A 19688-nucleotide genomic window follows, 5' to 3' on the forward strand; every position below is an offset into this window, starting at 1 on the left:
TCTGATCTTCTTCTCTCTCTCTAAATCTCCTCTTTCCTAATTCTTCACTAACATGATACCAAGAAGTCAACTATAACATACTTCTTATATTTGGTCATTGTGTTAGTTGGAAGTCTCATCTATAACTAGCCGTGACATTGTCAACCGCTGAAGCCGAATACATAGCAACCATTGAAGTTGTGAAAGAACGAATCTCGCGCTTTAGTGTATGCTCAAGAAGCTTGAGATCTATGAAGTTACAATGACTATTTTCTCAGATAGTCAAAACGCGGTCCATCTCTCCAAGAATTTTGTATTACATGATAGGGATAAGCATGTAAACTTAAAGTACCACTTCATTCGAGAAAAGATCTAATATGGTATTGTCAACTTTTCCAAGTCGGAGCTGGAGATAACTCGGCAGACTATGGTACTAAGGTGGTGACCATGAGAAAGTTTAAGCATTTTATTAGACTCCTAGTAGTTAGATCTCACCGATCCTAGCTAGTTCTTGAACCGTGAATCAAGAATATGGGGCAGCGATAAACTGTTTGAGCTACTTTGTGAAGATCTTTATCGATGAGGTGGAGATTGTGAAGAATTCAGCTCCAAAGCTCTCCAACGGCACGAGAGGCTTCATTAGTGGCGGTTAATATCCCAAGAAGGTATGAAGATCTATAGCTCAAGTTGAAGACCGGAGTGTTATTATGATTTGGACTAGTTGTTATTAAGTTAGTTATTTAAGGATTTTCATTGTTAATCATATGCAATCAAGTTAATTAATACAGTTTGTGTCATAATTCTTGGAGTGATTCTAATTGTGTGGCTTAATTGAGATCAGAGAGAAAATTTCTCAGGATAGATCTGAGCAGAGTAGGTTGTATTTAGGATCAAAGACTATACAAGACTGTAACTCAGATGTTAAGCAACCGTGAAGAAGACTCGAAGAGATAATCGAAGTGGTTTGAACTACTTTTATAAGAGGAGTTACATAAATTAAGCGATATGAACCTCGTAATTAAATCTTGTGAGTCTTTTCTACTTTGATCTTTCCTAGTTTAAGTTCGTGTCTGATTTCCTTGTGCATGAAGTTATTGTTGTGTTTGGTGAATTAAGGCGTGTAGTTTTCAAAAATAAAAATATACATGATTGATCGATGCTGCGACAACTAGATTAAGGATTCAGTGTCTTTTTTTTTTCCTATGCAACCACTAGATAAATGATTGTGTCATAAATACGTTTTTTTTTTCCTACGCATGTACATGGAAGAAGTAAAAGAAGAAGAAAGATTTAGAGGTGGCATAGAAATTAATGTCTACGGGTATGTGCGCAAAAGCTGTAACATATAGAAAATCAAACTCGTTGAACGGCCTTGAGAGTTCGTTGATGCCATCAGATTAAAATATTTATATGGCTATTATGTAATAACATTTTTTTTTCTTGTTTTCAAACACACAAAATATATAGTAAAAGCTATTAACTAAAATGATATAAACACGACCTCCATTTATTATTTTGTGTAAGAGACGGAGAATAAAATAAATAAATAACATTTTCAAAATAAAATGGACATATTCCCGTGGTCTCCGTTTCGGATAAGAATGGAATATATATACGTCATATGAATCTTATTGGTTTGTGTGGAATAAAAATAGAAATATGTTGTAGCTGTCGCGCAAAAAGCAGGAGAAAAAAAAAATACATTTTATCACAATATAAGTGGACGCCATGCATGCATGCAAAATAAAGCTTTCAAATAGTGTTTTTTTTTTTTTTTTTTTTTTTTTGCAATATATATGTGTTCTTTACAATATGTAGTGGTGTCATAATTATATATACGTCTCTATTGAGCTGCGTCGGGCCACTAAGATATGCAATTTGAATCATTGATTCATATATCACGATTGGCTTTATAAGAAAGTATTTACATGTACATACTATAAACAAAAAACAAAAAAAAAAGAACTCTGCATATTCGACGTATATATCCATATATATATATATATATATATATATATATCCATGTATATATAAGAATATATATCATAATGGATGTCAAGAACGTACGGGAAGTGCTAATTGTGGTATGATACATACCTCTCTCCATTGTTAAATTGTGAATATACCATAGAATAATGTAGATTATATTCATAAAAAAAATTAAATTTTAATTTTAAAATTATCTCACATTTTAAATTTAAATTATATTTTAGCCATATATAGTGGTCAGTACTGTTTCCATTTCGACTATAATGGCTTTTGCTTTCTGTTTTATATAATTGGATCATTTTTAGTGAATTTGATTTCAGTTCTAATAATCATTGTCTTGCACTCTTTCTTTATCTAAGATATACCTGTTATTAAAACTTGATGTGATAATAAGATAGAAGAGATATTGTTGTGTGAAACATCAATTTTAACGATTCCATGGAAATGTATTTTTTTTTTAAGCTGGAGTTATATGTGACATATCAACACATCGCTATTTAATTAAGCTTTATATTTATTCTTATTTTGACTACTTTATATTATTTACGTGTAGCTTTTGCATTGATATTTTTTTCTTGAAATGTGCATTGTTTTTTCTTTCAAAAGTTCGGTGAATAGAAACATCTTTCTTTAATATTTGAGTGGAAAATAAAAACTAGAAACAACCGATCGGCTCAAGGGACTAAAAAGAAGAAATAATTGAGAGAAGAGCAAAAAGTGGGAAAGAAAATTAAAGGAAAGCACTATAAAGCCGAATTCAAAAGGGTTATTCTTTTCATTATTCATAGGCTTTAAGAATGAAAAAAAAAAAAAAAAAATCAAAAGCAAAATTTGTAATAAAAGAAGGGAAAGACTACTGATCCATCACTGTATGGATTATGTTGGAATAAAGTTAATAAATTTTATTTATTAACATGTGGATGACTAATTTTTGGCAACAATTTGAGTGGGTTCCACTAATCGGAATTGAATAATTCCGAGTGATACGGATTCCTCGTAATGAGGGCTATAAAATTGAATATTTCTTTGCCAAAATCGGACCTAAGATGAATGAGAAATTGATGTTCAAAGTAGACTAAAGAAACACAATTGTTATTGTGTTGTGGAAGTGAAAACCAAGAGTCCCACATTGGTTGGAGATGTGTGTTGTGGTAGTGTTTAAATACTATCATCTTTCTTTAGTGGTCAAGCAAGTGCAAGAGAAGAGAGTGTGGGTGGGTTATCTCGTAACCCCTCGCGCGCACATACGCGCCACCGCCGCCGAGCCGGGCCGGGCTCGGGCTCGGGAATGGTCTCGGGCTTTCTTTTTATTGCAAAGTTCACTTTCGGGAATGGTCGAAGCCCTCGCCAGAAGATCCTGAACTTTAAGGCTGCGATCATCGTCTGGATTATGAATTCTATCTCGAAAGAGATCGTTTCGAGCATTCTCTTCGGAGGTACAACAAGAGTTATTTGGAATGACCTAAAGGATCGTTTTCAGCAGAGTAATGATCAAAGAATCTTCCAGCTGAGGCAAGAATTCGTCAGTCTTTCTCAAGATCAGCAGACGATTGGTGTGTATTTCACAAGACTCAAATTTGTTCATCAAGATTTGTGTGACTTCAAGCCAGAATGTACTTTTGCTTACACTTGTGGAGGTAAGGTGAAATTATCTGAATATGCAGAATCGGAGTATGTGATGCAGTTCCTCATGAGATTAAATGAGAACTACACACACGCAAGAGGCCAAGTTCTCCTGATGGAGCCTATACCTCCGATCAGCAAGGCCGGTCCTAACCTTTGGGCGTGGATGACTATTATCAGCTCAAAGTCGAGCCTTTGGAGATTACTTCATGTTTAGTAGTATCGAGTTTCAACCACCACAATAAATGATGACAAAAATATTAACAATAAAACAACATCACTCTCTTGTTATGCTTTTTGAAGCTGTATATTTATGCCCTCTTAAAATATGCTAATCTAAGAGATATGCATAATTTTTTGTGCTGAAGATAAATGTGATTGAGGAAAAAAAAAAAACTGGAACTTAAAAGACCTGTAAAAGAATTTCTCATGTCAAGATAATTCTAGAGAGTTGAAGTCTTTGTCTTTGCATCAAAACCGGAGTCCCAAAGTACGCGATGAAGCAATAAAGACTTTAATAACTGAACCGACACTTATAAAAAAAAGTGCAGAAGTTGTTCATCTTCGTTATGAACATATTTATAAATAACAAAAAACAAACATTAAAAAAAAAAAAAATAGATTATCCCCAAAAAGAGCCAACATACATACATACATATTTATTAACAACCCCACAGAGGAGAAACTTTAAAATTGACGAAGAAAAAAAAAACAGTTTTCACTCAAGGTGAAAAGAAAACCCCAATACATATAAAATAATAATAAAAAAAATTACTAAAATCAAAATCAACCGCAAAAGATGAGTAAGATTGCTTACAAAGCACTGGTGGAAAATCAGGCGATGAAATCCTTGATCATGACGAGGCAGAGAGCTTGAACCAACCCCGATAACCAATCAGAGAGAGAGAGTAAAAAGACTAAAATCTCCGAATTTAAAGCTGCCAAAAATAGCCAGCTAGCTTATACTTCTACTCTAAGCTACTACTAATCGGAGTCAATCTCCATAAAGTCGACGGTCCTGAGCCTCACGTCGAGCAGCCTAGCGCAGAACTCGCCGTCGCTGACCTTAAGCATCTCGGAGAGCGGCAGCGAGAGCCCCTCCGCCGCGAGCTCGTCGGATCTTCTTGTCGTGGCTGAATGAGAAGTACTGCGGGAACCGCCAGAGCTCGTCGGAGTCCCCTCCCATCTCCCCGAGAAAGTAGTCCGCCTTGGGCCCCAAGTTTCCCTCGACGCTCAGCGTCAGGATCCCCGGAGATCGCACCGCCATCGCCGCCACGTCGGCCTCGGACACACCGAGCCGGCTCCGCAGGAACTCGAGCTTCGGCCGGAGCGTCCGGTCGACGCTGGAGACGAGGAGGGTGTTGCGGGCCCGCAGCCCCGCCGGGAACCCGAGCTCCGAGAGGAATCGGAGGGTGGGGCGGAGCTGGGCGGCCACGTCGCAGACCAGGAGGCGCGGGCAGCGCACCAGGGAGAGCCGGATCTGCGGGTTAAAACATAGTTAAGCCTTTAATCATTTTATAAACGCTTAACCGTTGACCATAGTTTATTTTTTAAGAGAATAATTGATTGTTGATATAGTTGACGTGTGAATCAATTAGTGTGAACCAAATAATCGATCGGTTTGGCTGTTTGGCATAACTTTGCTTAAAAAAAAATAAAAAAAAAAAGTTTTTGAATTCTGCTATTGAAAAAAATCTGTTTTTTTTCCAAAACTACGAAAATCTAGCTTTTTTATTTTCTTCTATATTTTGCAAAAACACTTATCAACTTTTACTGAAAGTTATTTTTATCAAACGCTTCAAAACTGTTGGGCTTTTAAAATAAATTAAAAGCAAGCTTAATAAGCTAAGTCAAACACGGCCAATATTTTAACCGTGAAATTGTTCATATGCAATGTGTATACTAAAGTTACAACTTATACGTTATATGTATATACACACGGTAGTTAATATGTTGTAATGGATCATTTTAAAATATGCGCAACCGTGTATACATCATTTTAATTTAAAAAAAAATATTATAAAGAAGAATAGTGGAATGGTTACTTGCTTAACTGTGTCTCCTAAGAAGTATAAACAAGTTTTTCAATGTAAATGGTTGGATAATCACAGTTAAAATTGACCGCTTGGTTAATTTTAAGCGGATAAAATGGGGATCAGTACCTGCGGGTAGGGGATCCCGGCCTCGTTGATGAGGAAGTCGAGGATCGGGTAGAGGTGGAGCTCCGGGTCGGCCGTGAGGATGCGAGGGTGCATGTCGAGGACTCGGCTCCGGTCTTCTCGGCAGAGGCCCATCGAGGAGAGGCACTTCTCCACGGAACGGAGGGCCGAGATCGGAGCCGACCGCACGTCCGGGTTCAGCGTTATGGCCTTTCGTGGGTCCACGTTCACGCGGGTCTCCAAGTATGCCGGAACTCCAGCCCCTCGCTCCGGGACGGAGGCACCGGATTCGCCAACACCGCGAAAATCGCTCCGTGGACGCTCGCATGGCTCGCGATCATCGATCCTTCTCTCTCTCTCTCTCTCTCTTTCTTTCTCGTCCCTCTGCAAGATAATATACCGGTTTTTCTCAGATTCAAGTTGTTGAAGAATTTAAGAGATGGTATTACGATCAGTCAGTTGAGAGTGTTTGGCGAGAATTGATCTTCTCAATTAGAGCAAGATCGATGAATTCTCATTAAAATGAATCATGTACAGGTACGGGTATATATACACAGATTAACTACCTGACTAAACGTGCCTATAGGATAGTGACACGTATATATACATAAAGAATGAAATAATCGAGTAACAACTAATCTAAACGACTACGTTTTATCTCTAATACGCCCCCTCAAGGTGGACGATACATGTTGTAAAATGACATCTTGCCCATTAGAAAACGCAGAACAGTTGCTGGAAGTGGCTTGGTTAACAAGTCAGCCAGCTGTTGACGAGTTCGAACTGGTAGAAGCTTCAACGCTCCCAACTGTAGGTGATGACGAACAAAATGGCAATCGACCTCGATATGCTTCGTGCGTTCATGAAACGCAGGGTGAGAAGCAATGTGAATAGCCGCGTGATGCCAAAGTCAACGAGAAGCTGTTGCAGCCAAAGGATCTCACTCATAGCAGCGGCAATGGCACGATATTCAGACTCGGCGGATGACCTGGAAACAGTGGTTTGTTTCTTGGATTTCCAGGAAATGAGGGAATCACCCAAGAACACATAGAACCTTGTGACTGAACGCCGTGAGTCGTAACAGGTAGCCCAATCCGCGTCGGAGAAAGACTTGAGATGCATAGGAGAAGAGGCTGGATAGAGCAACCCCAAACCTGGTTGACCTTTGATGTAGCGCAGTAAATGGTGAGCAGCACGCAAATGAGTATCACGAGGTGCTGAAATGAATTGACTAAGTGTATGAACGCAGAACGTGATGTCACAGCGTGTGATAGTCAAATAGAGAAGCTTCCCCACCAATTTCCTGTAATGAGATGGATCGGTAAGTAACTGACCATCCTCATTGTTAAGAGCTAGGCGCGGAGCCATAAGAGTGTGGACTGGTTTAGCCGCCAAGAAATCAAAGTCCTCGAGTAGCTGGAGAGCGTATTGGCGTTGAGAGACTACAATTCCATCAGCAGAGCGAGCAATTTCCAATCCAAGGAAGTACTTTAAGTCACCAAGGTCTTTAAGCTTGAATAACGAGCTGAGATCAAGCTGCACAGACCGAATCAAATCCAAACTCGGACCAGCAAGAATAATATCATCGACATACAGAAGTATGGCTATGAATTGTGACCCAGCACCACGTGTGAAAAGGGAGTGATCAGCCTGAGACTGTACAAATCCAAGCTTACGAACGGCAGTGGTGAATTTGATATTCCATTGCCGAGAGGCCTGTTTTAGACCATATATGGATTTGTGAAGTTTACATACCGGTTTTCCATTAAACTTCGACTGTTCCTCACGAGAAAGGTAACCCAATGGCAGGTCCATGTAAACTTCCTCGAACAAATCTCCGTTAAGGAAGGCATTGTTGATGTCGAGCTGAGATAAATGCCAATTATGGGCAGCAGCAATAGCAAGCAAAAGTTTCACACTAACAAGCTTTGCCACCGGAGAAAAAGTCTCAACATAATCAATTCCCTCAAGTTGATTATAGCCCTTGGCCACCAAGCGTGCTTTATGGCGAACCAACTGCCCATCAGCGCCAAACTTGTTCTTGTAGAGCCAACGACACCCAATGGCTGTTTTATCAGGCGGTAGAGAAACCACGGACCAAGTGTGATTCTGATGCATAGCATCAATCTCTTCCTGCATTGCCTGTCTCCAATGAAGATGTTTGGCCGCATGGTGATAAAGTTGAGGTTCCGAGTGAACAGAAATAGCTAAAGCAAAAGCCCTGAAATTATCAGAAAGATGAGTATAACCAAGTACCGCATCCAATCTGTGTGGAGATGACAACGCAGTCCCGGAGTGATCACTGGAAGTTGCCATGTAGCAATGGTAATCGCTCAAACGAAGTGGGGCACGGGCATGTCTCGTTGATCGCCGGTGTGGTTGGATTAGTGGGAGTTCAGGTGTCATGGCAGTACAATGATCAGCAGGCAAGTCAGGGACTCCCATGGTCACATCTTCAGTGTCAGTAATATCCTGTGAAACAGGACTCGAAGCTGTGGGAGTGGGTGCATCGCCTCTCGGAGCATCGTCGTAGGCACTGACCTGAACCGGTTGTGGCGAAGGTAGTGCGAGATCGGCAAAAGGATCGATGGGATTATCGATGTTGGAGATGTTAGCAAAAGGAAATATGTGCTCGTGAAAAATCACATCACGAGAGATGAAAATTTCCTGTTTGTCAATGTCATATAGCCGATACCCTTTGGCCCCTGGCGGGTAGCCAATAAAGACGCATCGCCGTGCCCGGGGTTCAAACTTTGTCCTCTTAGCTCGCAGTGTCGAGGCATAGACCAGGCAGCCGAACACCCGGAGCATGGAGTAATCAACTTCCTTATGAAATAAACACTCATAAGGTGATATGTTTCCCAATACATGAGAAGGCGTGCGATTGATCAGAAATGTAGCTGTCAAGACACACTCGGACCAGAACTTTAGTGGAATCCTTGACTGAAAGTACAAAGCCCTGGCCACATTGAGAAGGTGTTGATGCTTTCGCTCGACCACTGAATTCTGCTGTGGCGATTCTACGCACGAGAACTGATGAAGTGTGCCCTGTTTAGAAAAAAATTCAGCAAACACGAGTTCACGCGCATTATCTGATCGAAATTGTTTGATGGTTTTCCCAAATTGTGTGTGTATCATTGCACAAAATCTAGGAATCAGGGAATGCACATCAGACTTTGATCTCATCATGAAAATCCAGCAAAAACGAGAGCAGTCATCCACCAAAGTGAGAAAAAAACTGTGGCTTGAATGTGCTTGAACATGATAGGGACCCCATACATCACAATGAATCAAGTCAAAAGTGTTCTCGGACAGCCTATTAGAGGAAACAAACGGTAAACGTCTTTGCTTGGCCAAAGGGCAAACACTACACGGACAAGCTTTATTCGTAGAAGAAAAATTCAAAAATCTCTTCATTCCCTCCATCTTCTTGAAAGACAGATGTCCCAATCTATCATGCCAGGTCTGCAAAGAAACTTGATTGACTTGCACGGCTGAACACTCTTTGCCCTCGATGATGTACAAGTCACTTCTCTTGTCACCCTTGCCAATCGTTTTCCTTTGCCGAGTATCTTGAATCACGAAACCACTATCTGTAAAAGTGACCTCAACACCGGTTTTCTCTGTGACTGCACTTACTGACAGCAAATTGAACTTGAACCCAGGCACATATAGCACATCTTTCAGAATCAGATCATCAGTGAGAGCCACATCACCAAACTGGCTCACTGAAATGACTGTATGATTAGGCAGTGTAACAGTTGCCCCTATGATAGGCCTAAGGTTCTTGAACTGATAGCTATGAGCACAAATGTGCTTAGACGCTCCAGAATCTAGAAGCCACACTGTGTTTATATTTGAACTGAAACTACAAGAGTTAGCATAATAGCAAGCACCTGAGACATAGGTTGTTTGATTCACGTCGGAGTTGGAGCTGGACGCCGTGAGAGTGCTCATGTGCGTAGAAAGCATGCTCATCAGCTGGTTGCATTGATCAAAGAGTTGCGCTGTGGTCATGGGACCCTGATCTTCAGACTTTGGAGAAGACTTTGGCGACTGTTCTTTGACTTCAGTGCAATTAGCTTGAGACTTGAGCTTCTTGTGCCCTGGCGGATATCCGTGAAGCTTGTAACACTTGTCGATGGTGTGGCCTGGAATTTTGCAGTGTGCACAGACAGGCTTATCCTTCTCCTTCCTGAGTGCTTTCTTCTGCAATTCATCTTTCACAGCCATCGCCACGGTGCTGACTTGCTCCACCGCTCCGTGCTCATTCCCAACGCTTCTTTGCTTTTCCTCTTGAGTAATTAGCGCGAACACCTTGTTGATGGCTGGCATTGGATCCATGAGTAAAACTTGGCTCCTCACTCCAGCGAACGAGTCATTTAATCTCATAAGGAAGTTCATGACGTACTCATTCTGAAAGAATTCGCTGAGCTTCTTCACTCCACCACACTTGCACGTTCCACAGGTGCAAGTTGGACGAAAATTGTTCAGCTCCTCCCAGATTGCCTTCAGTTTGGTGAAGTACATTCCCACCGATCGCTGATCTTGAGTCAAGTTCGTCAACTCGCGTTTCAATTGGAAAATTCTTGGACCATTCGATTGCTGGAATCTCTCATTGAGATCAGTCCAGATCTCAACCGCTGATTCACCAAACAAGATGCTCGATGAAATTTCCTTTGAAATCGAGTTCATGATCCAGGAAATGACTATGTGATTGTTGCGTGTCCACGAATTCAACAACCGAGGGTCAGACAGATCCATCATATTTCATAATGGATCCATCAACAAACCCTAGCTTGTTCTTCACGGACAATGCAATCACCATCGAACGATTCCACGAAGTATAGTTGTCTCCATTCAGCAATTGAGATACGAGCACTGTACTTGGATTGTCTGAGTGATGGAGATAGTACACACTCAATGGATCGTCTATGACTGACCTACGCGAAGCTCCAATCGCCGAACCTTCCATCAGATCCTTGCTCTGTTCTTCCATCTCGAAATCACCAGGAAACAGAGTATCGATGTAGCTCAGCAATTTGTGAAGCTTCGAAATGCTCAACTATGGGGGAATAGGAGCTCTGATACCATATTACGATCAGTCAGTTGAGAGTGTTTGGCGAGAATTGATCTTCTCAATTAGAGCAAGATCGATGAATCCTCATTAAAATGAATCATGTACAGGTACTGGTATATATACACAGATTAACTACCTGACTAAACGTGCCTATAGGATAGTGACACGTATATATACATAAAGAATGAAATAATCGAGTAACAACTAATCTAAACGACTACGTTTTATCTCTAATAGATGGTAACAATTTCGAGGACGAATTATAACTACCCTCATCGGATTAAATATTGGTCTCTTCTTTGATAAATGAATAAAATATCTTGCAAGTTTCAATTTGAATATGGGTATGCTGTTCTGTTGCATTGTCAAATCTGCATTGATAGTTCCATTTTTAATGGTAGTGAAAATTACAATGCCAGTTACATCAATGGTTCTATAGTTGTGGTGAAAATAGTAACGAAAGCGAGAATTTTAGTACAAGAACTAGTATGGAAGAGAAAGTTCTAATGATTGTAACTAAAAAACACATTGTGGGTTTCTTTTTCTTTTTTTCGCGAAACTTGAGCAATTCAATAGTGATAAACAGATATCCATGTTAATATGGAAGTCTTTAAGATAAACTTAAATATTAGGTAACTAAAGAACTAAGATTAGGTTAATAAACAAATGTCCCCTCTGCAAGATATACAGTTTTTTTTTTCTTTTTTCGATACAAGTTATTTAAGAACTTAAGAGATGGGCATAGTTTTGAGTAAAAATTAGAACACTATATTGGTTAAACAAAAAAAAAATATCTTGCAAGTTTGGATTTGTGTAATTTCTTCGCGAAACTTGAGCAATTCAATATGGATATACAAATATCCAAGTTCATATGGAAATCTTTAAAAACTCAAGAAGGTTTAGAAAGAAATTTATGTGCTTGCTCATGTACATCGGTAAAACTCGAGAGAGATATGTATCGGAAGAACGTAAACAAGATCTCTCTAAGTGAGGTTGGTTCAATGTATTGAATATCCATATCCAACTAAGCTCTCTCCCACAGATTAAGAAAGTACCAACATAATGGAAAACATTGGCATCATAATTTCCAGACTCCAACAAAGTATGAATGACCAATAAATAAGTCACTTACAGTTCGTCCGAAACGCCTGGAAAATATAGCTCCCCTTTTGCTTCTTCACCGTAAAACTGGTCATGGAAAAAAAAAAAAACAATGGAGTAAAGGATCATCTATACATTGTTGTTCTTCAAATGAGGAATAAAGAGACAATGTTAAACTCAGATACTCGTTTTGTAAAACAAAAACGACACAATCATCTAAAAACCGCAGAATTTAAAGGGCGGATTTTCAAGTCTATTTAAACCAAAAATTTTAATATAAAAATTAGAATGCACCAAAATGTTGTATATCGAATCAGCTAAAAAGCTTGTATGAACGACACGGTCGTTTGTACTCTATACTCGTACTTCGAAGAAATGGGTTTGTGATCCTCACTTCTTTCCCTCAAAAACCTCGGGTACGGAAACTAAAGGCTCTTCGGACCCTCCCGAAAATCAATTGAAGCCAGGTCGAGCTTGAGAAGCTTCGACAGCTTCTCCGCCACTGATTTCCGGGACGATTTCCATGGAAGTTTTCCTTTGAGAGAGAGAGAGAGATGCGACGAACCTGGGAATAATACGACGGAATTGATGAAGCGGGAAAAGATAGCTGAGCAGAGAGAGAGAGAGAGATTGGATAAGGTCGAAGATCCGATTATAAACTTATCTGCTAGTGGGCTTTTAAATGGCCCAAAGACTGTAAACGGGCCTATTTCCGACCCGAAAGAGTCTCGTCCAATCCCTTCATCTTCGTCATCTCAATCCATCCCTCTCTCTAGACCTCTGATCTCGAGGGGGAGAGAGAATGGCGTCGCGTTACGAAACCCTAGGTCGAGCCCTGAAATCTGCTGGCGCGGCGGCGAGGCTCTTATCGTCCTCCGTTGAAGCCCCCTCCTCCGCGGCCCCTCAGTTCCCGCAAACCCTCGCCGGACTCCGAGCACGCCTGGCCTCGGAATCGCCCTCGCTCTCCGATTTCTCCGCCGGAGCATACTCCGTCGAGGTCGGCACGAAGAAGAAGCCGATTCCGAAGCCGAAATGGATGAAGGAGTCTATCCCCGGAGGCGAGAAGTACGTCCAGATCAAGAGAAAGCTCAGGGACTTGAAGCTCCACACGGTCTGCGAGGAGGCTCGGTGCCCTAACCTTGGCGAGTGCTGGTCCGGCGGCGAGACCGGCACGGCCACCGCCACGATCATGATCCTCGGCGACACGTGTACACGGGGCTGCAGGTAAGCTGTTTGATGAATTGTCGCTTAGGGATTGTCAAGCCGGGTCTTTTTTCTTTATGCTCTACTGTTGCTCGAGTGCAGGTTTTGCAATGTGAAGACATCGAAGACTCCTCCGCCGCCGGATCCAAATGAGCCGACCAATGTGGCGGAGGCAATTGCGTCGTGGGGATTGGACTACGTGGTGATCACGAGCGTTGATAGGGACGATTTGGCTGATCAAGGAAGTGATCATTTCGCCCAGACGGTTAGAAAGTTGAAGGAGCTGAAGCCTAACATGCTCATTGAGGCCTTGGGTACGATTCTAATGCGCACTTGTTTCGTTTCCATGAGTGTTTAATTGGTTCTTTCATGTCTCTTTTTATGTCTAAACCTTAGAATTTCACAAGTGTGTGTGTATACCCTAGAACCCTTAAGTTATAGGTTTAGAAGATGTCTATATGCCCACGTAGGTGTGCATTGGTTTAAATACTGCCTGTTTGCTATATGATGGTCTACCGTATCGTGATAAGCAGTCTTTAAGTGAGTGTGGACTTCTTATAAAGAGAGAGAGAGAGAGAGAGAGAGAGAGAGAGAGAGAACACTAGATAGAGATAAAAATACTAACTATATTTTATTCATCTGTTGATTCCAATATCTTGGATTTGTACATTCATATAACCGTTTGATAAACCTGAACTCTGACAACTATTGGTAAACATTTTAAAAAGCTCGAACTTCTCTCTTAATGAACAAAGTTGACTACATAGAGGTAAGTAGTCAGTTTTATTTAGTAAAAAATAATTTAAGGAACAAAAGTGTGGGTACTCGCAGTTGGACTATTTAGATTATGAGGGATAAAATATGTGTGAAGAAGAAGACTGGAACGAGCGTGAAGCAGTCGGCAATTTTTAACAACCTGTTTGCTAAATGGTTGTTAACAAAGTGTAAATAATCTAAATGTTTTTTTTATTATTTATTTTCGCATTCAGACTTAGTTAGGGATTGGAGAAGTGTTGTATAATGTGATTGTCTTGCCCTGAAAGATCAAGGCTGGCATGTTGGATTAGCGTTTGGTTCGACTATTTCGTGGAAAACAGTTACCGTGTTATGTAACAAACCCCTGGATTGTCACCACATTCTGGAGGTATTATAACTGATTGCTTGCAGGGAGGATCCGAGTTCGCTTAATTCTATTCGAATCAGGAAAGCCACCTTGAGCTTAAAGAAATAAATAAATCTGACGGGATAACTAATAATTCAATCCACTACTCTCATATTTCGTATATATTTCCTATACTAACCAACTATGGGGAGTATTGTAGAAGTAAAGGTGTATCAGTCTGTCAGTGAAGTTCATTCATTAGTAAATTGCATTAAGGTTGAGAAAGGCTATTTAGTAAATAATATTCCGTTGCAGAACACATATTCACAGGAATCTAACTCTTCATGCATACATGCGGATTGTGTTGTCATCAATTTCTGGTTGTTATTATGTTTATAAATTTTGGTGTGTGTTTGCTCACGGCCAGGTCTTTGGTCAAAGTTACTTTCTTTTGATGTATATTCCCATCGTTTATTAATTATACTTGGCTGTTTCGCAGTTCCCGATTTCAGAGGAGACGCTGGTTGCGTGGAAAAGGTCGCGACATCCGGGTTAGATGTCTTTGCTCATAACATAGAAACAGTGGAGGAGCTTCAGAGTTGTGTTCGGGATCATCGTGCTAATTTCAAGCAGTCCATCGATGTTTTGATGATGGCTAAAGAGTACGCTCCTGCGGGGACGCTTACAAAGACATCAGTAATGTTGGGTTGCGGTGAAACACCCGATCAAGTTGTGAAGACAATGGAGAAGGTGAGAGCCGCCGGGGTCGATGTGATGACGTTCGGTCAGTACATGCGACCTTCGAAGCGACACATGCCTGTTTCCGAGTACATCACGCCAGAGGCCTTTGACAAATATCGAGCTCTTGGCATGGATATGGTATGGCCTCATTATATCTCTTTTAATAATAACATTGACCCATGATCACCATAGTATAAGTTTGATGCTTTTAACTTGTGTGATTGTGTCATTCATTTTTTCCTCAACCCTCCATATGAAATTCAATCTTTTATCACCTACTTCGTTAATTGCAAAATATATATTTTTTATTATTATTATTTTCTTCTGCATGTATCCTTAAGAAAAACTAATGAGATTTTAATCCTAGTGCATAAGAGAATCTACAAAAATTATAATCATACTAGTATATTACTTATAATTTTTTTCTACTAGTATACGACTATATTCCCCCAAATGAGTCTGCTGCTTATTTAACTCAACTCTCTAGCCGTGGTTTCTGTAACGAGTCTGATATTATGTAAGCTGGTCTTATCGCTCTGTTATGATTCCACACTTAATATTCCCAATCTCCTTTATATGACAATCAATCACTACCAGCAATGATAACATTCTTCGTGGATAAAAACTCTAATTGTCTGTCACTGAGAAATTAGTTTTCTTTTGCCCCGACGGAACAGGGATTTCGGTATGTGGCATCGGGTCCCATGGTGAGGTCATCGTATAAAGCAGGGGAGTTCTACATTAAATCCATGATTGAAACCGATCGGGCCACATCCGCTCCTTAGCTTTATGTTTAGGGATGAACGGATTTCTAACCCTACCACACCCTTTTGTACTTAAATTTTTCCCCCCCTTTTTGTTGGGTATTGGTTCATAATTTGTTCCCAATGGGTCTATATCTGTATACAATTATTTATATCATAAAGGCTCAAAATGTTACAACACACATGGGCTTATCACTCACAACCAAGGTATCAATTCTTCAGAATTTTTGTTTATCATCATGCGTTTGCTAATAAAAATAAAAGTTTATTCTGTTCTTTTTTTTTTTGTTCGTGTAAATTTAAGAGGCTAAGACGCCATATTTATTGTGGACCAGTGCGCCAATTCCAACGAGCCGTTTCCTTGGATTTACGACTTGAAATCGATTTTCCTGAAATTGAGACTGGGCGAGTCAAACGAGATTTTCATTGACTTTTCTCACAGTTAATCCACCGTGATGTTGAGCTAAAGATGAAAGCTGTACAAGGACACTATGAATGAGAATAACAATAACAATAGGAATGAGAATGGAATGAAATGGTTATTCTTTGCTCTAGTTTGGTAGGTAATTTTAAATAAAAAGAATGGGAATGGAATGAATCAGTAATTTTACGCAAGTACCCTCAGCCCAGACCTGCGTATTGAAAAATGGGTATGGTTCCAGTTTAAAAAAAAAAAATTGGTTCATCTTCCAAACGAGCAAAAAAAAAAAAAAAAAAAAAAACCAACATCATCTCTTCCGTATCCATATCTGCTCCTTTTCTCACGCACAACAATTTTCACCACCACCACCCATCTTTCCCCATCCACCACAAAGAGAGAACAACCCATGGTCTTGAACGTGCGAACAACGTCAAAGAAGAACAACTACAACAAGAAACCCTCCCGAAGTGCGAACAATGTCAAAGAAGAACTTAGACGCGGTGGTGGTGGCTTTATCGCCACCGCCGTCGTAGAGGACGAGATCGGAAATCGTCAAGGCCACGGCGGCGCGGCACAGATCTATTGTTTTTTTTTCTTGTGTTCTCGGCCTTATCACCACTGCCGTCGTCGAGGACGAGATCAGAAATCGCCATAGTAACGGTGGCGGGGCACATATCTGTTGTGGTTTTTTTTTTTTTTTGGTGTTCTCGGCTTTATCGTTACCGCCATCGTCGAGGACGAGATCGGCAACCATCGTAACCACATCGGCGGGACACATATCTCGCGTGATTTTTTGTTAATTTTTTATTTTGGTATTTTGAAGTTAGGAGGCGGATGCGTTTTAATTGTTTTAAGAAAGATAAAAAAAAAATATCTGTTGTTTAAATATTTCAAGGATAATTTTGGAAACGTAAATTATTACTGAATGGAATGGTCCATTCTTTACAATACGTGAGGAATGAAAATGAAGTAATGGAGATTCTGCAGAATGATGATTCCCCTGAAGAAAAATGAACCAAACAAAGTATTTCATTTTTTTTGGAATGAATTCCATTCCATTCCTACATTTTGCATTTTGCAGTCAACCAAACATGCCCTAACTGAAACTTTTTTTTTTATTAATCGCTTGCCGCAAAAAAAATTAGTTGGGTATACTATGGTAAATTCTATCGGTCTAATACTTTGTTTTTGTTTTTATTTTGTAAGTAAAATGGGTTTTATGATACATTGTTTTTTAGAGAAAGGTTTACTGATAAATTGTTACCAAAGACTACAACGATTAAGGTTGCGATCAAATATATTATTAATGTATGTGTATTTACATGCATTATAATAACATTAACTCATACGTAATTTATTAATGCCGTTGCTCTTTCTATTCTTTGGGCAAGGGTTATAAGTTCTACATTATTTTTTAGAGGAAACTATATCAACTAGTTAAATAGCTGCCCTATATTAAAATTATAGTTAAACTATTGAATTAATTAAAGAAAAATAACTCAAGCATATGTCTTCATCATATATTTATGATACATGCGTCATGTCTTAGTTTTGCCTACTTTCTTAATTTTTTAAATAGTTTGACTAGAATTTTAACGTAAGAAGTTTGAATGGGCTATATGCCTAACTCCCCCTTTATTTTTATGTATTTAAAAAGTTAAAATTCTCGATTTAGCTTGGTTAATAAAGATTTTAATAAGTTAAACTAAATCAAACAATCATTAGTTTTATTGGGGGTAACTGTGGTTGATTTAAATGAATTAATTTCAATATTAGTAACGAAATTTAGCCAAATTTGAATCATTGTTGTTATAGCGTCGTTTTTTCATCTTGAATTGACACCCCCACTAAAAAAAGACAATAAGGGCCGAAGTACAAGACTCAAGTCCCACTATCGGATGAATTTGGCTCAAAAAAGGGGGAAACCCATGATCCCGGCTCATAAGACAAATTCGAGACAAAATATGAGTCACGTGAACAATCATGAAGGGGAGTTAGTCAAAGGCCATTTAATGAAGCCCAAAACTAGGAGTCAATATCTATAGTAAGCCTTTTTCCCGATACTCTCAAATCCCAACAAGGGGTAGCCAATGGTACGACAAAGTCCATAAAATGAGTTAGTCAGCGGCACCCCCAAGTCCATGGAGTGTGGTAGTTAGCGGCACTCCCAAATCCACGACCCGAGTTAGTCTGTGGCATTGGCAAGTCTACGATGCTAGGTAGTCTGCGGCACTCTCAAGTCCATGACACGAGGTAGTATGCAGAATCCGCTCTAGTCGTTCGATAGGTTGAGACCAGGAAACATCCGCTCATCAAAGACCTGAAGAACATGTTCCTAGCACGCTTCTCTACTTTTATGGCTTAGAAAAAGACCAAGATGTCCTTATGGTCCTTCAGGCAAGAGAATGGAGAATTTGTAAGGAAATACCTCGCCCGATTCACTGAGGAATCGAACAAAGTCGACAGATTCGACGATAGAGATGTGACGACCGTGATCATCGAAGGCTTGCACACTACTGACTTCCTAAAGTTTGTTGTCGGTCGTATTTCTACAAGAAGGACTGAGCTAATAGCGCGATCCAAAAGCTACATGAGGTTCGAGGATTACCTTAATGGGAGATAAGGCAAGAGCCAAAGTTCTTGCCGTTGAGATGAGCACGACAACGAGCACACATAATTCCGAAAGAAAAGGAACACATGAGGTCAGACTTCCAATAGCCAACCACCTGCGACTCAGAAGCCGCAACTTGCGAAAGACTTCCAAAAATACTACACGTTCATGCCGTTGAACATGCCACCAGATCGGATCCTGACTTTGGCACATGGCAATTTCACGGTCCAACTCCCATCCGAAAGGACCCCACAATTCGGGACGAGAAAAAATGCGAGTTCCATCAACGCCATGGTCATCTAACCTCCAGGAGCTTCCACATCATAAAGCAATGAGCGAAACTCAAGGATTTTGTGTTGCGTCTGATCGGTAACTGTTACTAACCAAACACGAGTCAGTGGCACCATCGAATTGCAACTTCATGTCGATTTCAACAATCTCAAATTATAATTATATATATATATATATATATATATATATATATATATTTGATTTATTATAAATATGGGTTTCAGAAGACGTCGTATAAGAAGCAAAGGAAATTCAAAAGAAATGGGCAGAAACGAATATAAATGCTCGGAGTTTTTATTAATAACCGAAGAGATTACAAACTAGAAAATGGCGGAGTGCCGAAATCAACAAGGGCGAACCCAGAGAATAAAGAGATAAGAGATCGAAAATAAGATTCTAAGCTTGCGTGTGCAAATTTTGACATATCGGCTTCTATTTATAGTCGAGGCTGGTTTGTTGAAGTGGACACGTGTTCATCAGTTCGGCTCCGCCACGTTACTGGTTGAAATCGTCTCAGATCCGGTCTTCGCGGCGAGGTCTAATGTCCGCCTATGACCAATTCCTTTGACCGAATCCGCGTAGGTAATACGTCCTTTCTTCGATGAGCTGGGCTTCTTATTGGGT

The 19688-nt window shown here is 40.0% G+C and overlaps 2 protein-coding genes and 1 pseudogene across 3 annotated transcripts; 2 read left to right on the plus strand and 1 right to left on the minus strand.

Annotated features, from left to right (window-relative positions):
* The first annotated feature begins 3358 nt into the window (after positions 1 to 3358).
* Positions 3359 to 3808, plus strand: LOC149403022 (uncharacterized). Its single transcript, XM_089608605.1, has one exon. The coding sequence runs from the start codon at positions 3359 to 3361 to the stop codon at positions 3806 to 3808; it is 450 nt and encodes a 149-aa protein (XP_089464731.1).
* A 326-nt stretch (positions 3809 to 4134) lies between these two features.
* Positions 4135 to 7118, minus strand: LOC149403023 (transcription termination factor MTEF1, chloroplastic pseudogene; annotated as a pseudogene). Its single transcript, XR_016296008.1, has 3 exons — positions 6573 to 7118; positions 5754 to 6134; positions 4135 to 5071 (listed from the first exon to the last, which is right to left on the minus strand). The product of XR_016296008.1 is annotated as a transcription termination factor MTEF1, chloroplastic pseudogene (transcript).
* Positions 7119 to 12622: 5504 nt separating this feature from the next.
* On the plus strand, positions 12623 to 16018 carry LOC149403024 (lipoic acid synthase 1). Its single transcript, XM_089609003.1, has 4 exons — positions 12623 to 13155; positions 13237 to 13448; positions 14736 to 15115; positions 15655 to 16018. The coding sequence occupies exons 1-4, from the start codon at positions 12734 to 12736 to the stop codon at positions 15760 to 15762; spliced, it is 1122 nt and encodes a 373-aa protein (XP_089465129.1). The 5' UTR covers positions 12623 to 12733; the 3' UTR covers positions 15763 to 16018.
* Positions 16019 to 19688: the final 3670 nt, after the last annotated feature.

Source organism: Urtica dioica, chromosome 3, assembly GCF_054948205.1.
Source record: "Urtica dioica subsp. dioica isolate 48M chromosome 3, U.dioica_male_clone48M_v1_H2, whole genome shotgun sequence".
In the NCBI taxonomy this organism is placed as follows: Eukaryota; Viridiplantae; Streptophyta; class Magnoliopsida; order Rosales; family Urticaceae; genus Urtica; species Urtica dioica.